Source organism: Echiichthys vipera (assembly GCF_963691815.1).
Source record: "Echiichthys vipera genome assembly, chromosome: 21".
NCBI classification, from domain to species: domain Eukaryota; kingdom Metazoa; phylum Chordata; class Actinopteri; order Perciformes; family Trachinidae; genus Echiichthys; species Echiichthys vipera.
The window spans coordinates 15,385,378-15,402,124 of NC_139846.1; the positions used below are offsets into that span (position 1 = coordinate 15,385,378).

At 41.2% G+C, this 16,747-nt stretch overlaps 1 protein-coding gene across 1 annotated transcript in view; it reads left to right on the forward strand.

Annotated features, from left to right (window-relative positions):
• pola1 (polymerase (DNA directed), alpha 1) overlaps window positions 1-16,747 on the forward strand; it is a 53,346-nt gene that overhangs the window by 19,444 nt on the left and 17,155 nt on the right. Inside the window, exons 27-35 of the mRNA XM_083935705.1 lie at window positions 2,254-2,286; window positions 2,754-2,846; window positions 2,968-3,173; window positions 3,308-3,440; window positions 3,608-3,739; window positions 3,943-4,117; window positions 4,784-4,965; window positions 8,263-8,394; window positions 16,300-16,416. Coding sequence (XP_083791831.1) covers window positions 2,254-2,286; window positions 2,754-2,846; window positions 2,968-3,173; window positions 3,308-3,440; window positions 3,608-3,739; window positions 3,943-4,117; window positions 4,784-4,965; window positions 8,263-8,394; window positions 16,300-16,416 — 1,203 coding nt within the window. The remainder of the gene's footprint in view (window positions 1-2,253; window positions 2,287-2,753; window positions 2,847-2,967; window positions 3,174-3,307; window positions 3,441-3,607; window positions 3,740-3,942; window positions 4,118-4,783; window positions 4,966-8,262; window positions 8,395-16,299; window positions 16,417-16,747) is intronic.

Below are 16,747 nucleotides of genomic sequence, written 5' to 3' on the forward strand. Positions count from 1 at the left end.
TTCAAATCAATGAGCAGCACTGCTTTGTGGCAGTAATTTATTTACTGGATCTTTCATTATCATCAACCAATATGATTTGATGCCAGTCAGGTATATCATTTGCTGTTTGCATGCTTTCTCAATTGAGCTGAATTTAGGTTTCATTAACCTTGGAACTGTGCTGATTATATAGAATTTCTGTGCTGGGAGGTTGAAGATGTATGTGAAGCAGCTTTCTACATTTTGCCAGAAATACACTTAATGCCTTTTATTGAATTCCTTCATTATATATATATTATGCAAGTCTGGACAGACATGGATGTAAACTGCAACTTCACTGGTTGATGAAGGCAAGGCAGTTATTCTAATCTAAGGATTCAGATATGCTCAGCCAGGGCTGTAAACTAACTTTTTGGCTCACCTGCAAAGGGGACCGGTAGATGATAGAATCTACTCGCCAAGTAAATATTTTACTGTTCAGATAATAAATTGCCTCTTTTGTTGCATATACATCTGTTTCAGTACTTCAGAATTTCAAAACTTTAACACTGCAAAACTTTGACAAAGGAAACATTCATTAATTACTCATCAGAACTACAGATGGGTCTGATCCAGTATGCATCTCTAATCAGATCTCCTCATTACTGACTTCAACAGACACCCTCTTTGCACCACCATCTATATAGTCAGGCTGCCTGCTACTAACTGAGCTCTCGTGCCACAGCATCATATTGTGTCCGGCAGCCAGAGCAAAACATGACACCGTCGAGTTGTCGTACTGAAGCCGTTCCCTGTCAGACTTCTACTTCTCACTGAACTTCCTCACTTTTGCTTTTTTTGTCAATTTTTCGCCTTCTTTTTCGCCTTACTCTCCATCCATCTCCTCTGTTTTTTTCCTCTTTGGTTCAGTCACACCAGGAATGTGCCGCCACATTGCTGCGCTCTAATCACAGTCACTTTGCCAAAATTTTAAAGAGCAGTGACCCGTACGCTCGCTACTGTCATAATTGATAATTTTATAGCTACTACAACGTTAGTTGTAGTAGCTATAAAATTATATCATGCATCATTTTTTGCTCAAGCACAACCATCTAGACAAACATTTACCCGCCATGTAGCATGTAGCCCTCCAAAATTAAGTTGCCTTGGGAATATTTTAGTCTCATTTGGCGAGTGGCGACCGCTAGTTTACAGCCCTGTGCTCAGCCATTTTAGCTCACACACCTTGTCACGTGTATGCCATGTTTATTATGCAAAAATTGCATCTTCATCTCCTAAACTAGCAGGAGACAGGCTAGTGTTTTTGTCTGCATTAGAGCTTAGCAGCATAATTTAGTCCCTATGTGCTGAGGCCAAGATTTGTGTGTGCGTGTGTGATTGTGAATGTGTGTTTGTGGTGAGACCTTGACCTTGACTGCAGTCCCTAATGGAGGAGGCTGTTCTGTGAATGACTCAAACTCCCCCCGCCGTACAGTGGTATGTAGCAGCCCATAAAGCATGCTTAAGTCCCACTCTGGTTTCAGGGAGTGGAACACCTCCCCAGTCCTGCTACAGCCTGAACCCGCCCCTTCCTCACACTCTGAAATAGCCACGTCCTTGTCCCCACACAGAGCACAGTGTGAGTTGGGGTGTGTATATATGCGGCTGTGGTTGATTGAGGAGCAGATTGCTGGTGACAGGTCACACTGCGTTCTGTCCCTCCGACCCCCCAGATTAGCTACCCGGAGCTCCCACCCTGCCCTCCCCTCCTCTGTGCCCCCACCTGTTGGGATCCCTCCGCTGCTCAGATCTCTTGCCCTCTCTCACTCACTCACTCTCTCTCTTTCTCACACACACACACACTCACACACACACACACACACACACACAGAGTGGACAACCTGCGTTAACAGAATCCTCTTATTTGTCCGTCACTCACTCTGCGGGTGATAAAGGCCATTACGAGTCATTAAGGTGTGCACGTGTGTTTGAGTGTGTGTTAGTTGGCAAGGATGTGTGTGGGTTGAAAAGACGCCTGTCACAGCATGCTCTCATAATTGCCCTCTTAGCCAATTATCCCCTATTTAAAAGCAAGTCACCTGCTCTGTGTCCACACACACACACACCCAGGCACACACACATACACAGAATAAATAACAAAGAAACTTGATATGTAATCATTGTTTGTGCCTGAGTGATTTGTTTGTTTACTGTGCTCAAATACTGCACTTGTAGTAATGTTATTTTGTTCTTTGTATCAGTCCCTGATCACACTGTTGTGTCTGCTTTCTTCAGATTCTGATGCACACCAAAGACATGGTTCAGAAGGTGGGTTATTAAAGAAATATAATAAAAAGAAACAATAAAAATGTAAAAATGAAACAAATAACTGCAGGATATGGCCTAAAATCTGTATCAGGATAAATTGTCACAGTTATCTCAATAATTTAATGACTCAACTAATTAATCAATTACTGTTACAGCAACATAGAGGCACGCTAAGGGATTAGAAAAATTAGAAAAACCTTTTTGATTTAAATAAAAAAAACATTTTAAAAAGTGGTAAAAAATGAAAGATGGAAAAAAACATATAAAATACTTATAAGAGAAGTCATAGTATTGTGTGAACTATACATAAGTTCTGATCAGAAAATGAGGTAGAAGTACCTTTAGTGTTGTAGTTTTAGTAATTCCACTAATTCAATACATTTGATTTATTGTTCAGCCCTAATTTGAAGCCGATATATTGTCTTTTCTTACTTATTTAACTGTTTTTTTTTTCTTGTGTGACTTAGATGAATCTGGAAGTCATCTACGGAGACACTGACTCCATTATGATCAACACCAACAGCAGGACTCTTGAGGAAGTCTACAAACTTGGAAATAAGGTGTGTTAGTCTTTGTGTTTTTCATGTTCATGGGCAGTAGAGAAGTTGTGTATTCATTTTCTTCAGTTGTTTCCATATTTGACATTTTTACTGAATGTATATGTGCGTTTGTTATTCAAAGGTCAAGGCAGAAGTGAACAAGCTCTACAAACTGCTGGAGATTGACATTGACGGCGTGTTTAAGTCGCTTTTACTCCTGAAGAAGAAGAAATACGCTGCCTTGGTGGTGGAGAACCATGGCGAAGGACGATACAGCGTCAAGCAGGAGCTCAAAGGCTTGGACATTGTGCGCAGAGATTGGTGTGACCTGGCTAAGGAATGCGGCAAGTACGTAAAGATCAGGCAGAGTTATGACTGAAAGCTTCATTTGCATAAAAAATTATCCATTGGCCTTGGTTTTCAATTGCTTGTTATGCATGATTAAACGTGCTCCTCTGCTTTGCGGTCCTCTGTTCTTGCAGCTATGTGATCGGCCAAATCTTGTCAGACCAGAGTCGGGATGTCATTGTGGAGAACATCCAGAAACACCTTGTGGAGGTGGGAGAAAAGGTAGCAGCTGGAACCATACCACTCAACCAATATGAGATACACAAGGTAAGGACACAGCTGCATGTATGTACTGTACGGTTCCACACCTGAATAGAAAAGTTTAACCTGAAGTCTTGAGTAAGCTGGGTTGTGTGCTTCCTCTGTAAACAGTGGAAAGTAGGGAAGCATGGAGACAAACCAGCACACCCTATGTGTTGTAATTTTTCCCACAGGCTCTGACTAAAGATCCTCAGGACTACCCAGATAAGAAGAGCCTCCCTCACGTCCATGTGGCTCTATGGATCAACTCCCAGGGTGGTCACCGGGTCAAAGCCGGAGATACAGTCTCTTACATCATCTGCAAGGTGTGTGTCTAAGAGGCAAACATAAACATTCTGTCCATCCATTAGTCATTTCAGGGTTTTTATAGTCCCATTTAATCACCCTATTATAATCTGGTTATTAGATATAAAGCAATATAAGAATATCAAAAGCCTTTTCTTTTTTTTTGGTACACTATAGAAAAGCTACCACTCGAACGACTGTATGTCTTTTCTTTCTCTTCAAGGATGGCTCCACTCTGGCAGCCAGTCAGAGAGCCTATGCTCTAGAGCAGCTCCAGAAGCAGGAGGGTCTCAGTCTGGATACTCAGTACTACCTTGCCCAGCAGGTCCATCCCGTGGTGTCCCGTATCTGTGACCCCATCGAAGGCATCGACAGCGTGCTCATTGCCACGTGGCTGGGTGAGTTAATGGCAGGTTTTGGAAAACTATAAAAGACTTCATTTGTATTGAGAGTGGTGACCCAATGTCCTTCTGGTGTTCAGTTAGGACTTGAGGTATTTCAGGTTTCTTTATAACCTAAAGAAACCCTGACGAATTACAGAAATTAGTAAAACAAAAACAACCAAATGTTTAAAAGTATTTAATTAAAATTTAGCGAGTTCAATGTTTTTAATAGGTGTTGACATCAACTTTTATAACATCTCTAATTAAATGACTTAATTGTAGTTTGCAGACTATTTTATAAATAAACACTCGCCATGAGGTATTTGTGGGACACAGTTTACTATGAGTGATAGTACTAATCTCTCTTTATGTATGTGTTAGCATAAGTCATAATTCCTGTTACATAGTCACTGTTGACAGCTGAGGCAGCCAAACATAGAAAAGCTGTCACACCCAATGTTTCAAAGGCCTCATAAAAGTACAAAATAGATGTTTTGTTGTTGTCAAATAGTTAAAGTAAGTGGTTTGGATAGAAATTGCCAAAGAATTTTGCCTGTTCTGTCCCTTCTATGTGTCAACATTTTCTTGAAATATTGCAGATTAATGTAAAAGAAAAAAGAGAAATGCGACAGGATAAAACATTCTTTGGTATAAACCAGAATGATTTTTTTCTCCATACAGGTCTGGACCCGAGTCAATTCCGGGCTCACCAGCAGTACCAGAGGGAGGAAGAGGCCGATGGCACGCTGGGGGCTCCGGTGCAGCTGACTGATGAGGAGCGCTACAAAGACTGTGAGAGGTTCACCTTCACCTGCCCTCAATGTGGCACTGACAACATATACGACAGCGTCTTTGAAGGAGCTGTGAGTAAAAGTCTACATACACACAGTGTTAGCTATAACAGAAGTCCCTCATTAATCTTCTACTGTGCTTTCTGTGTTCATGGAGAAAATATAGAATTTTACAAATATTTTAAAAAATATCTTTTTTAAAAAGAAAATTTGTTTGCATCCACAAATGCTTTTATCGCTTAACTTCATATTGCACTTCCTGCATTAGTGTAGGCACAAGGGGTCTTGTGGTGTAAATATTATCATGTGCCCATGTCTGCAACATTATGTTGTATTTACATCATGCCAAAGGTACATATATAACAGGACTGCCATTTTCACATATCAGCCTTGGACAGTGACAGGAGAATCAGGCCCGGATATTTCTGGAGTTTCTCTTTCACATAAGTGGTACACAACAGCGATTGTCTGTGTCAGATGGATGTGTTGTCACTTACTGGAAATACTCAGTCTGATTTAGGTGAGTGGGGTGCCTGGACTTGATGCGGATTACACAGAGCCGGTTCCTGAATCTCATCGTCTCTCCAGTTAGACATTTTCGTTGCTGTCTTTATATATATATCGCCTTCCTTCTTTATCATCGGAGGTTCGCTTTCTTCTGCTGTTGGCTGCAGCATGATAGACACACATGTGCTCACTCTTTGTACTAGGGAGCTGGGAGGATTAACTCTGATTGATGCCCGGTCCGATTAAAATGGACATTTGCTTTCTCACATACAGTCTCGCATTCTGGATGATTTCATGTTTGCAGTGCAGGTGTGAAAGGGGCTTTAGTTGTTGCTAGCTGTGCCTGAAAAAAAAAATCACCACAGAGTGTGTATTAAACCTATGTCATTTGCAGCAAAAGAATACGTTGTGGAGTCTTACTCTTGTGTGCAGCACATAAACAACCACACAAAGTTACTGAGAAACAACTACTTTTAACATCAGTGGTGTGTTTCACTGGTGTGTTAATCAGTCGAGACACAGATAAAGAGTCTGAGAGTGGAAGAATAGTGTTTCAGGAGGCATTTCAGTCAAAGCATGTTGTGTGAAGCATTCATGGTTTAGTCATCCTCCATATTGTGTCTCTGGCTGTATTTTTAGACAGCTGCCTGGCTCCAATATGGACTCTGTTTTCATTGGCATAGTTTGGACTCCACAACTTGAAAAGCCTTTCCTTAACCCCTGCTGCTCTTTGGACACACACACACACACACACACACACACTGATCTCCTACCATTTGTCATGCCAAGGTCATTTGTGTGTCTGTGTGTTTTTTTTGTGTGTGTGTGAGATTTGTGTGTGCGAGCATGCATGCATGCATGTGTGTTTTATCAGCTTCTAATGAGGAGCAGGGCACACAGCTTTTTCTCGTCTGAAAGACACTAATAAAACTGACAACCCCCCTGTCCTCTGCTGGAGTATAATACACACACACACAAACACACACACAAATCCATAAAAGGTTGACATCATTACACATTTCAGCAGATAATACACAATTTTACAGATGGACACACTCTCACATGACTCTCCAACATACAAGAATAGCTATATTGGATTCTGGTGAAGTTAATGAAATGCTTGTGCACATTGAAAAGAAAGGAATGTGTCAATGTGTTGACTGGAATAACTTTAGACTAACCAGGATTTGTCTGATTACTGGCGTTCATTTTCCAGCATGCTTCAGAGGCCAGTATGCACACACACACACACACAGAAACTGATAAGACAGTAAGTTAATTAGGGTGGTGAACATGGTCTAACAGCTCAGTGAGAGGGGAGGACAGATAGGCCTTGACTCAACCACTGACATAGAGCCAGAGATGGTAGGAGGAGGCGGTGATGGATGATGGAGGACAGACAGAGGAGGAAAGTTGTTTGATGGGAAAAGCGGGATGAAAAGATTAATTGTGGAGGAATAAAATCTGGATAGAGCTGCAGGGAATTCCCTGAGTTCAGTTTTAATAGAGCGTTAGGCCAAGACATCAATGAAAACAGTCAGAGTAGACACTTGACATTGTAAGTGTTTTTTTTAATAGTTTTAACAGGTTTGTAGAGGGTGATATAAAGTGCAGACATGTGGTGGTAAAGATGACAGTTGTTTGGGTTGTATGCAATACATCCAGTCCTAAGATTTTATTACTGGAACCTTCCCCAGAAGTCTCACAAAAAACACAAAATAGGAACTTCTTTGGGTTTTTTCATATTTTCATTTAACTGTTCAGCCATAAATTTACTGGCAAGTGAGTGTTGTACAATTTTAACATGTTTGGTGGGGAGGATCCTGTTATCAAAATGAAGTTTGGAATGAGATAAGAGTAGGAGGGGAAGGGAGGCTGTTTTTCTACAGAGCTGACGGGAAAGAAAAAAATCTGATGAAAGAAAGAGCTTGAAGCCTCTTTCACACAGCCTGTTTTCATGCGTGGCTGTTGCGCCTTCATTAGGCCCTTCTGTCAGTGTGAAAGGCACGATGACGGAGTGGGGGACAGATCTGTCGCACCTATGAGCCAGGAGCAAAGGTAGTCACGGAGCTGCAACAGCGCAGAACCGACATCTGTGTGAATGGGCGGAAAGTTGGCAGGACAGAATGACACACAGTAGCTGACTCACTGGCAAGTCAATAAGTGACAAAGCAGCATTCAGAGTAGCCTAATTTAAGACAACAGCTGCACACAGCGCTCCAGACAGCTGGAGAAAAGAGCAACACCGGAACAAAAAAACACAACACCATCGGCAGCATGAAAGTATCATCTGTAACACAAGATTCGCTCTCTTCTGTGACACGAGAAATACTTTCAGAATACTTTCGAAATCCTAATCTTTAAAAATACTAAACCAGCCAAATTATACAGAGCTTCTAGCTGTAGCCCAGCAAATCCCTGTCATGCTCTAGTCGGTACCCTGCAGTGGAAAACCGCCGTTAGAATTTGTAAACAAGTCTAAGAATCGAAAAAAAAGCGTTTAATTCCAGCTTTCAATATTTGGCACACATTCTTAGAGTCGTAATCTTGGTATTTGTAAAGCAATACAGCGCAGTGTCTCCTCAGTTGTTTTATGGTGGTAAACTCTTTTCAATCACACGTTTTCTAGAGGGAAGGTTATTTTTCTTTTTCTGATTTATTGGGCAAAATTTCCTGCAGTACTTGAACCTTCTTTAAGAGCAGAAGTTTGAAACTATCTGTGTGAGCCAGCAACATTATTGTTGCACATTTTTTTTATTTTGAGCATGACTGACTAGTTTTAACTTGTTAGCTACAGCTCATATCATATGTCTGTATGTAAATGAATTAATCTGTTGCGGTGACACATTTTCTGTTTTTCAGGGATTAAAGATGGAGCCCAGCCTGTTGCGGTGCTGTCATGTCCCCTGTGGGAGCCGCCCGATGGACTTTGCTGTCAACATCAGCAACAAACTGCTACTTGACATCCGTCGCCATATCAAAAAATACTACTCTGTAAGTATTTCTGTGTGCGTATGTCAATTCCAAAGCGTAAAGCATCCGGGGTTCTGATGAAGTCAGATTCTTCCAATAAAATTATCTTTACACACATTTAAATACACAAGCACACAAACATTCATGTGTTTACTTCTTCACCATCAGCAGGGGCCACAATTGAGCGTCATTTAGATTTCAATCAGTTTTTAATGCTGCAACTTGTTGGACTAACACAGCTGGCCTTTTAAAACTTTTTTTCTCCAAAGGAACTTGCAGTTGCTTCACCAGTACAAATTTCTTCACATGCTTCAATTCATCAAAAATATACACTACATGTACATTTTTGGTCCGCAAATGCTCCAGCTCTATGCACTGTTAAGCATTGTGGTTGTTTGTATACCATAATCTATCAGCACATCCTAAAGAAATTAAATGAATGCTTCATTTGACAAAACACAAGATTAAGCTGCATGGAAATAGTCAAAATGTGTGAAAATTGACCTTCCACTAAGTGTCAATGAAAGGGTTGGTCTTTATTCAACACAATGTGGAATTTAACAGATGCAGTAATGATAAGAGAAACTGTCAAAAAGATGTTGGATGAGAGAAAAGGAAACCTCAGCAGGGCACTGCGCTGACAAGGAGCAAATTATGCTAGAAAAATGAAAAGAGCACCAGAAAGATTTGAGGGAGTATGATCCATGAAAATACTTAAATGCGCATTCTTACTTTGAAGACCACGTTTAACATGCACTCTTTGTCAGTCTTTGAAGATGATACGGGGAAATTTAAATGATACATCTGGGAAAATTGGGTCATTGGAGAATCAGCAAGAGCTAAAAATACAACAAATCAGATGTATTTGACTTTAAAGATCAAGCAGATGTGTCCCTATAATATAGGGCTTCTGTGAAAGAACACTTCCTATGTTGGATTATAGGCTTTACAGGGTCAATTATTTTTACACTTAGACACATTTTGCTGTTTCAAAGACATGCGATGGGTGAAAGTATGGATCACTGGCTCTCTACATTGTTAGCTATCCACATTTTCAGATTTACAGATAGAAAAACATGTGACATGCAAATATGCACAGGACATGATCAAATACATGTTAAATATGCAGATCAGATATAGGCTTTATTTTCAATGTCAAACAATAGCCACATTTCACAATGTTTGAGAATTTGAGACTGGACAAATCACTTCAGTTTTCCAGGTTAGAATTATGCTTGATTTTGAATATGCTCCTTGTTTATTCAGTGCACAAAACAACCTTTGTGAGTAAAAGGCCAATTCTTTATTATTGTACTTGTTCAACAAGCATTAAGGTCCTTTCAGAAGGCACGCAATGCTCCACCTGCCAGTGGCGGCTGCTGGTCTTTCAAGGAGGCAAAGCTAATTTTTCCGGCCTACATCATAAATGTGTTTTTTTTATTTATATGTGAATTCTACCCTTGGTTCTTTTTCAATAAAATGATCTGTGACCTTGTGACAACTAGGCGTCTTTTCCAGGGGCTTGACCGTGTCCTCTCAATGGCCTGCAGAGCTAGGCTGCTTAAACGGCCTTGGCGCTGCTGCGCCAGGCTACTGTGAAGTGTGACCGCCCGTGAGTGTGAGTGTGAGGCGTCTGCCAGGTTTCATCCAGCCTCGGCTCCACCGTGCTTCAACTCTTTGCCCATATTTTATAAAGTCACTGGAACAGACAGGCACACGCTCCCCATGCGGTTTTTGAAAGTTAGCATAGCTGTAACTTTATATTTGCCCAGCTTCAGTTGACTGTAATATATATATATATATATATATATATATATATATATATATATATATATTACAGTCCTCCCTCCTGCTGCTCACATCATCAAGGTACTGTAAAAAACAGTGATGGTCGGACTCGATGTTCCATAATTTTACATACCATTATATATATATGAAAATCTGGGATTCCTATGAGTAGACACAGGATGTGAAGCAAAGCAGTGTACAGAGTTGTCACTGTACTCAGTGCCTGACGAACAGCCTGTGTTGTCTTTTGTAGAGGTCTCTCTCTCTCTCTCTCTTTCTCTCTCTCTCTCTCTCTCTCTCTCTCTCTCTCTCTCTAACACCTTGTTCTTGAGTGAGTGGAATGCACTGTCTGTAAAAAGTGTGTGTATGTGGGGGTAACTCTCCCACAGTGCTGAACAGAAATCAATTAGTTTGGTGAATGTGTGGGGAGAGAGTCCCCCTCAACCCCTTTGTCACGATGTGTGAAACAGCTGCTACCACTGAATACTTACACCTCACACACACATATATACACACACGCACACAGTACTGGAGGCTGAACAGCACCACACAGCACACACAGTGGGGCAATGAAGAGGGGTAATATTGTGTAATTAAGGATTCCTTTCAGGCCGAGGGAGAGTTCAAATAGAGCCGTTTGTCTGGCCAGATAGACTGAAAGCTCTGCACCTCTGTGTGTGTTTGTGTGTACACGAATATACGTGCATGTGTGTTGCCGTCCTAAGCTAGCACCACAGAGACATTAATCATTAGTGAAATTACCTTCAGCCCCCCACCACCAACCCACCCACCCTCATCCCCACCATTATCAATAAACCTGCACCCTGAGAATGGGCAAACACTTCTTCACTCCTCGCTGTCCACACACACACACACACACACACACACACACACACACTGTTGTCATCCTTTCCTCCTATCGTCCCGCTGGCTTTGGCAAAATGAGAGTTTTACTTGTTTCCTGAACAACCCAATTCTTCTTTTTCTTTTATTTTGTAACCCCCCCTCCCACCTAACCACCGTTGCCATGGCATTTAACAAATTATTGCAATTACCCTCGTCATGCAGGTCGCCCCTGGAAACTGGCTAAGGGGCAAGAGAAGAAAGGGGGAGGGAGAGAGAGAGAGGGTGAATGAAGACCAGAGAAGGTGATAATCCTGTTTTGAACAAAAGGTCAAATTGTTGAATAGAGAAGCTTTGATTAAGCGGAGGAGGTACAAAATGGAACCGTTTGAGCTTGTGTGTGTGTGTGTGTGTGTGTGTGTGTGTGTGTGTGTGTGTGTGTGTGTGTGTGTGTGTGTGTGTGTGTGTGTGTGTGTGTGTGTGTGTGTGTGTGTGTGTGTGTGTGTGTGTGTGTGTGTGTGTGTGTGTGTGTGTGTGTGTGTGTGTGTGTGTGTGTGTGTGTGTGTGTGTGTGTGTGTGTGTGTGTGTGTGTGTGTGTGTGTGTGTGTGTGTGTGTGTGTGTGTGTGTGTGTGTGTGTGTGTGTGTGTGTGTGTGTGTGTGTGTGTGTGTGTGTGTGTGGCACTTAAAATCTGTTAGAGCTCTTTCGTGTGCAGGTGGATTCCTCTGCGACAGGAGTCATGTCAGAGAGGCTTCTCCACTGTTAGATTAACAATAGAGCTGAAACGATTAGTAGATTAATAGGTAGAAGTCGATTAGAGATCAACGGAACATTAATCTGCAACTATTTTCATAAGTGAGTCAATCTTTCAAGCAATGCCAACACTTCACTAGTTTTTGCTTCTCAAATGTGGTTATATGCATTTTTTTTTCAAAAGTATAGTCAGGATTTTTGACTGTTGGTTGCACCACTGTGGTGCTTGTTATTGAAAAATACTAATTATTTACAGTCATTAGTTACCTTATTCAAAACATAAGCTTAAAAGCGTTACGGAGTACGGAGGCCTACTGTATCTCAGACAGAGTTACGCGTTGTGTTTCGGGATGGGTAGGCTATCATTCGAATTTGATCAATGCGACTCTTCTAGACAAACACAGACTTCAGTCAGTATCAGTCCTTCCTCCTGTCCTCAGTTTCACATCACAGTCCAATGATGTCTTTAACGTGCATATTAAAAGGAGAGGCTAGTTTGTCTTAGCAGTTTACTTTTAAAATCACTTTTTTTTTCAGATATGTGGTAAACTAAAATAAAGACTACATACAGCTTTTGTTTCAGATTGTTTCTGAACAACAGTTTGTTATATGAAGGAAGGAGTTGGGTGTTGTGGTGGCGGTGAATGAAAGATGCCGTGTTTATGCCTGTTGAACAGATGTATTGCAAAGTATTGGCTTTATGCTTGCGAAGGTTTTCTTGCACTAAGTTACAGTAGCTAACAAGCTGGGCAAGCTCAAGACACGGAGGCTGATGGGTCCAGCAAGAGCAGACACGCACAACTGAACGCATGATCCCTTAGCTTACAAAGGCAGTTGGCGGAGATAATAACTGTAATTTAGTTACCTTATGAGAAAAGAATGCCTTACAGTACTAGTTTCTGCTTAAAGTAACACAGTTAATCACAACACTGTTGGTGGTACACAGCAAGACACCACAGTCTCTATGGGAAATTGCAACAGGCAAGAAGAAATGGCAACATTTGATGGGTCAAGATTCTCAATGTGTGAATTTGTTGGCTTTCTTTGTCTAACGTTATAACTAATTGGATATTTTGGGGGATTTGAACGGTTGGTCGGACAGAAAAAGACATTTAATGACGTCACCCTATGCTCTAGGATATTGCAAGGAGCATTTCCCACTATTGTCGTGCAGACTATTTTCTCAATTAAAAAGTGCCAATCAGTCAATAATGTAAACAGTCGTCAGAAGCAGCCTATAAGACAGAGAAGAATGAATCAATCAATGAACTGCTAACTCACCAAAAAGTCAGAAACTGAATCATACTAATCATTTCATTCCTGCTTGGTTCATGGGTCAAACAAAGCAGAACCCAGACTGCAGAGTAATTAGCATCTTTAAAAGAAGATTACAGTGATCGAGGATCTTACAGAATCTCAATCAAAAATGTAAGAATGTAACAGAGCAGAGAGGATTGAGAAGAGATGAGAATGCTAAAAAATAACAGCAGACAGAAGAAGCAGAGATGGGGTATATTTCGTGCTGGGCCCTGTCGTGGCCTGGTCTTGCCTCTGTTTGGTTAAATTATGTGGAACTCATTTGATGTCTGCATTCAGTGTGTCAGGTATCCACTTCAGTAATTATGCAATTATGAGCCTTTATTCTCTCACGTCCGACTGTACACCCCCACCCTCGCTCCGGTAAAATGCCTCAATTAGATTTTTTTTTTTTTGTCCTTGCCTCTCTCCTCCTGTGCTCCTTGTTTTCAGTCCTTTCTATGTGGCTCACAGGTCTGCTGCACTTAATCTCACTTTATTTTATTTTCCATGAGCGTAGCGTGTGTGGTGTGTATGGATGGGTTTTTGGTCACAGTAGCACAGTAGTAGTTTTTATTCTTTTCAGCCCACTCAGTCCTGTGCACTTGAGTCTCTAATGTTTGTCTTATTAAATCATTTTCATGCATGTGAATGGGAAATGATTAATATGTTTGTGCTGTGATTGTGGTGTGTTCATTCCTCTTGTTAGTCCCATGGGAACAGCAGTGTGTGTCCAGGCTTGTGTCACAAGAAATACACACACAAAAAGACTGAGTTCAAACAGCCGCTCATCGAAAATAATACTGATACTCCTTATCTGCTACCTCCACCAACCATTGTCCAGCATATGTCTTTATCAGAGACAACCAAGCAGTGTAATTTCCCATGATGCTCAGCTCTTTGTACAAGAGCGGCAGAGGTGTTTAGATAATTAGTCCTGAAGCTGGGATTTGTGGGTAAAGCTGTGAACTCTGGGACTTTCTAATTGATTTGGGACATATGTGTGTGTTTGGTTTTCATTTAGAGGAGATTGGCCGGTTGTGTGTGAGTCTGTGTCTGTGCAACTGTGCGTGTAGACTGCACGAAGCAATCCTCTCTCTCCGTCTAAATATCTTACATTTCCTGGTGCATAATAAAGAAAGAAACAATTTACATTATAATGCGCAGATTGTTCTTAGATTAAGTGACAGGCATACCTACTGTATACAATAAGCCAGTTTTGCAAAGTGCTTTTACATTATTGGATATTTGATATGTCCTCTTCCAGCCAGATTCATTTGGTCCGGTAGTGTTTTCCTTTCCCGCTGCAAGGGCTTAGGATAGTTTAAGAATGCAAATTTTGCTTGGTCGCAGGAGCCTGTACTGGGATTAGTATCTTGTTATTGGTCTGTTGACACAGTGCGGCCCACTACCTGTACTTGTTTAGCTATGAGCTTATATGGGATCACATGGCAGTGCATATGAAAAACAGTGGTTGGTTAAAAGAAATCATTTCATGGAGCTTTTTAATCTGGTGTGAAAAAGAAACCAATCTGAACGTGGCTCACTTGATGAACACTGAGGATAATTACTCACTATTGGATAGTTGTAAATGTTGTGCCTTGTTAGTATTAAAGGGGACCTATAATGCTTTTCCTTATTTACTGTATACATGCCGGAATTCTTTACATGGTCATCTGTGACTGCTGCAAGTAGGCTTCAGCAACTTTAGGAAATTCATTTGCATTCCTTGGTCTTAGAGTTACTTTGAAAAGTCAAGTTCAGTGGAAACATGCAGGCAATCCCATCCTTCTAACCAGTTTGTTCTGGTGGCGTCTTGTAATGACGTGTTATTGAAGGCCACTGCACAGAAGAAAGGGTTTATATACTGTGGAGTCAGCTGTAAAGAAAAAAAAACGTCTTTACAATTGCTGCTCAAAACTGATCAGGAGACTAGACAAAGCAAAAGATAAAAAAATCAATGAGAGCAACTACATGCCTGTATGTGTAAGGGGGATAGAAAGACAGGTGCAGTGGTTATGAGGGGGTTTATTTTGATTGATTGAATGGAAGGAAGGAAGTATAGATCGGGGGGGCAAAGGCATTGATGGCGGTGGGTGTTATGCTCTGTCATTAGTTGGGCATTAACCCCCCTCCACTTTAAACCCCCTTAGTAATGACAGGGCATAAGAAGCAGAGGGGGTGGAGGCGTCGAGAAGAATATGGGGAGATTGAGAGGGTTAGCCCACAGCACCTGCCCAGGGTCACTACCTCACCCCAGGGGGTCCTAACTACTGCCGTTTTGCCTGTCCACTGCTCTGCCTTTCTGACAAGTACTCACAGAGCAGGACCCCAACACACAGCAGCTGAAGATACATTCAAATGTAAAGGGAGAGCTGGTGGGATGTGAAGTCAGATGTAAACCTCACCTATCTTTTCTTCTTTCTTTGCCTGTCTCTTGCAGTTGTTTTTATTTTAAAACCCCTCTTTTTCTCCCTCCGACTACTTTTCTTGTCAGTTCTGTTGTGCAGAATTAGAGGCGCTAAATGGAAGAAACAATTTTCAGAAAAATTTCCTCATAACCAGAAACCGTTTTTTGTGTCGTGAGGCAACAAAGGTTTTTTGGTCAATTTTGAAGAACACCTTTTTATCAACAAAAATAAATGGCCATGATGCAAGCGCATTTTATAAACAAGTAATCACATAGGGTAGTTAAGGCTGCAGAATGGTGTTATATTTCCTGAGATATTTTTGTCCCTTTGGTCATGAAAAAGCTAGAATATGAAGTAATTTCAAAGAAATATTGCAGAAGTGAGTTTGGAATTAACAAATGGCTCGATTCAACAGTGTTTTGTAAACTGTTTTAACTTAGTTTTTGATATTATGGTCTTCTGTGTTTAGTTTCTTCTTCAGAGCAGCTAAAACCTCAGCATAATCCACATTAACAACTGAGGCCATGGCTGTGTTTCAATGAAGGTCTAGGAAAGGCCATCGGACGTCCCCGCAGTCCAAGTTAACATCTTAAAATGTCTTGTGTGTCAGCAACAATCCAAAAACCCCAAATATTCATTACAGTGATATAAAGGCAGCATATCTTCACATTTGAGAAGCTGCCACCGGTCAATGTTTGCAGTCGGTGCATAAAATATAACTTAAAACGATTGATCGATTATTAAAATAGTTAGGCAATTAATTATCTGTCAGTCGACTCATTGTTGAAGCTCTACTAAAGTTGTTTAAATTCATATGTGTGATGTATGTCTCATAGGGCTGGTTGGTGTGTGAAGACCAGGCCTGCCAGAACAGGACCAGACGTTTGCCCATCGCCTTCTCCCGCCACGGACCCATCTGCCCTGCCTGCACCAGGGCGACTCTCAGACCCGAGGTAATTCTTACTTAAACACACATGACTATACATTCCCCATTTTCCCTATTTGGTTAAAGAAAAACCAGAGAGGATAACAAACAAACACATACTGAGAGGTTAAGATGACTGCACACACTAAAGCTCATTGTTAAATTCTGTATGTTTGTCCAGGTGATGGTGCTATGGAGCTGAAGCTTCTCCTCACAGATGTTCTGTACATCTTTACTCATTAGTAACACATTTCACCTTATATATATATATTATATACACACACATACGCACACTTATAAAAGTAATCTTCTCTTCGTCCTGTGGCTTCTGTGTGTTTGTGTGACAGTGTGTCCGTAGC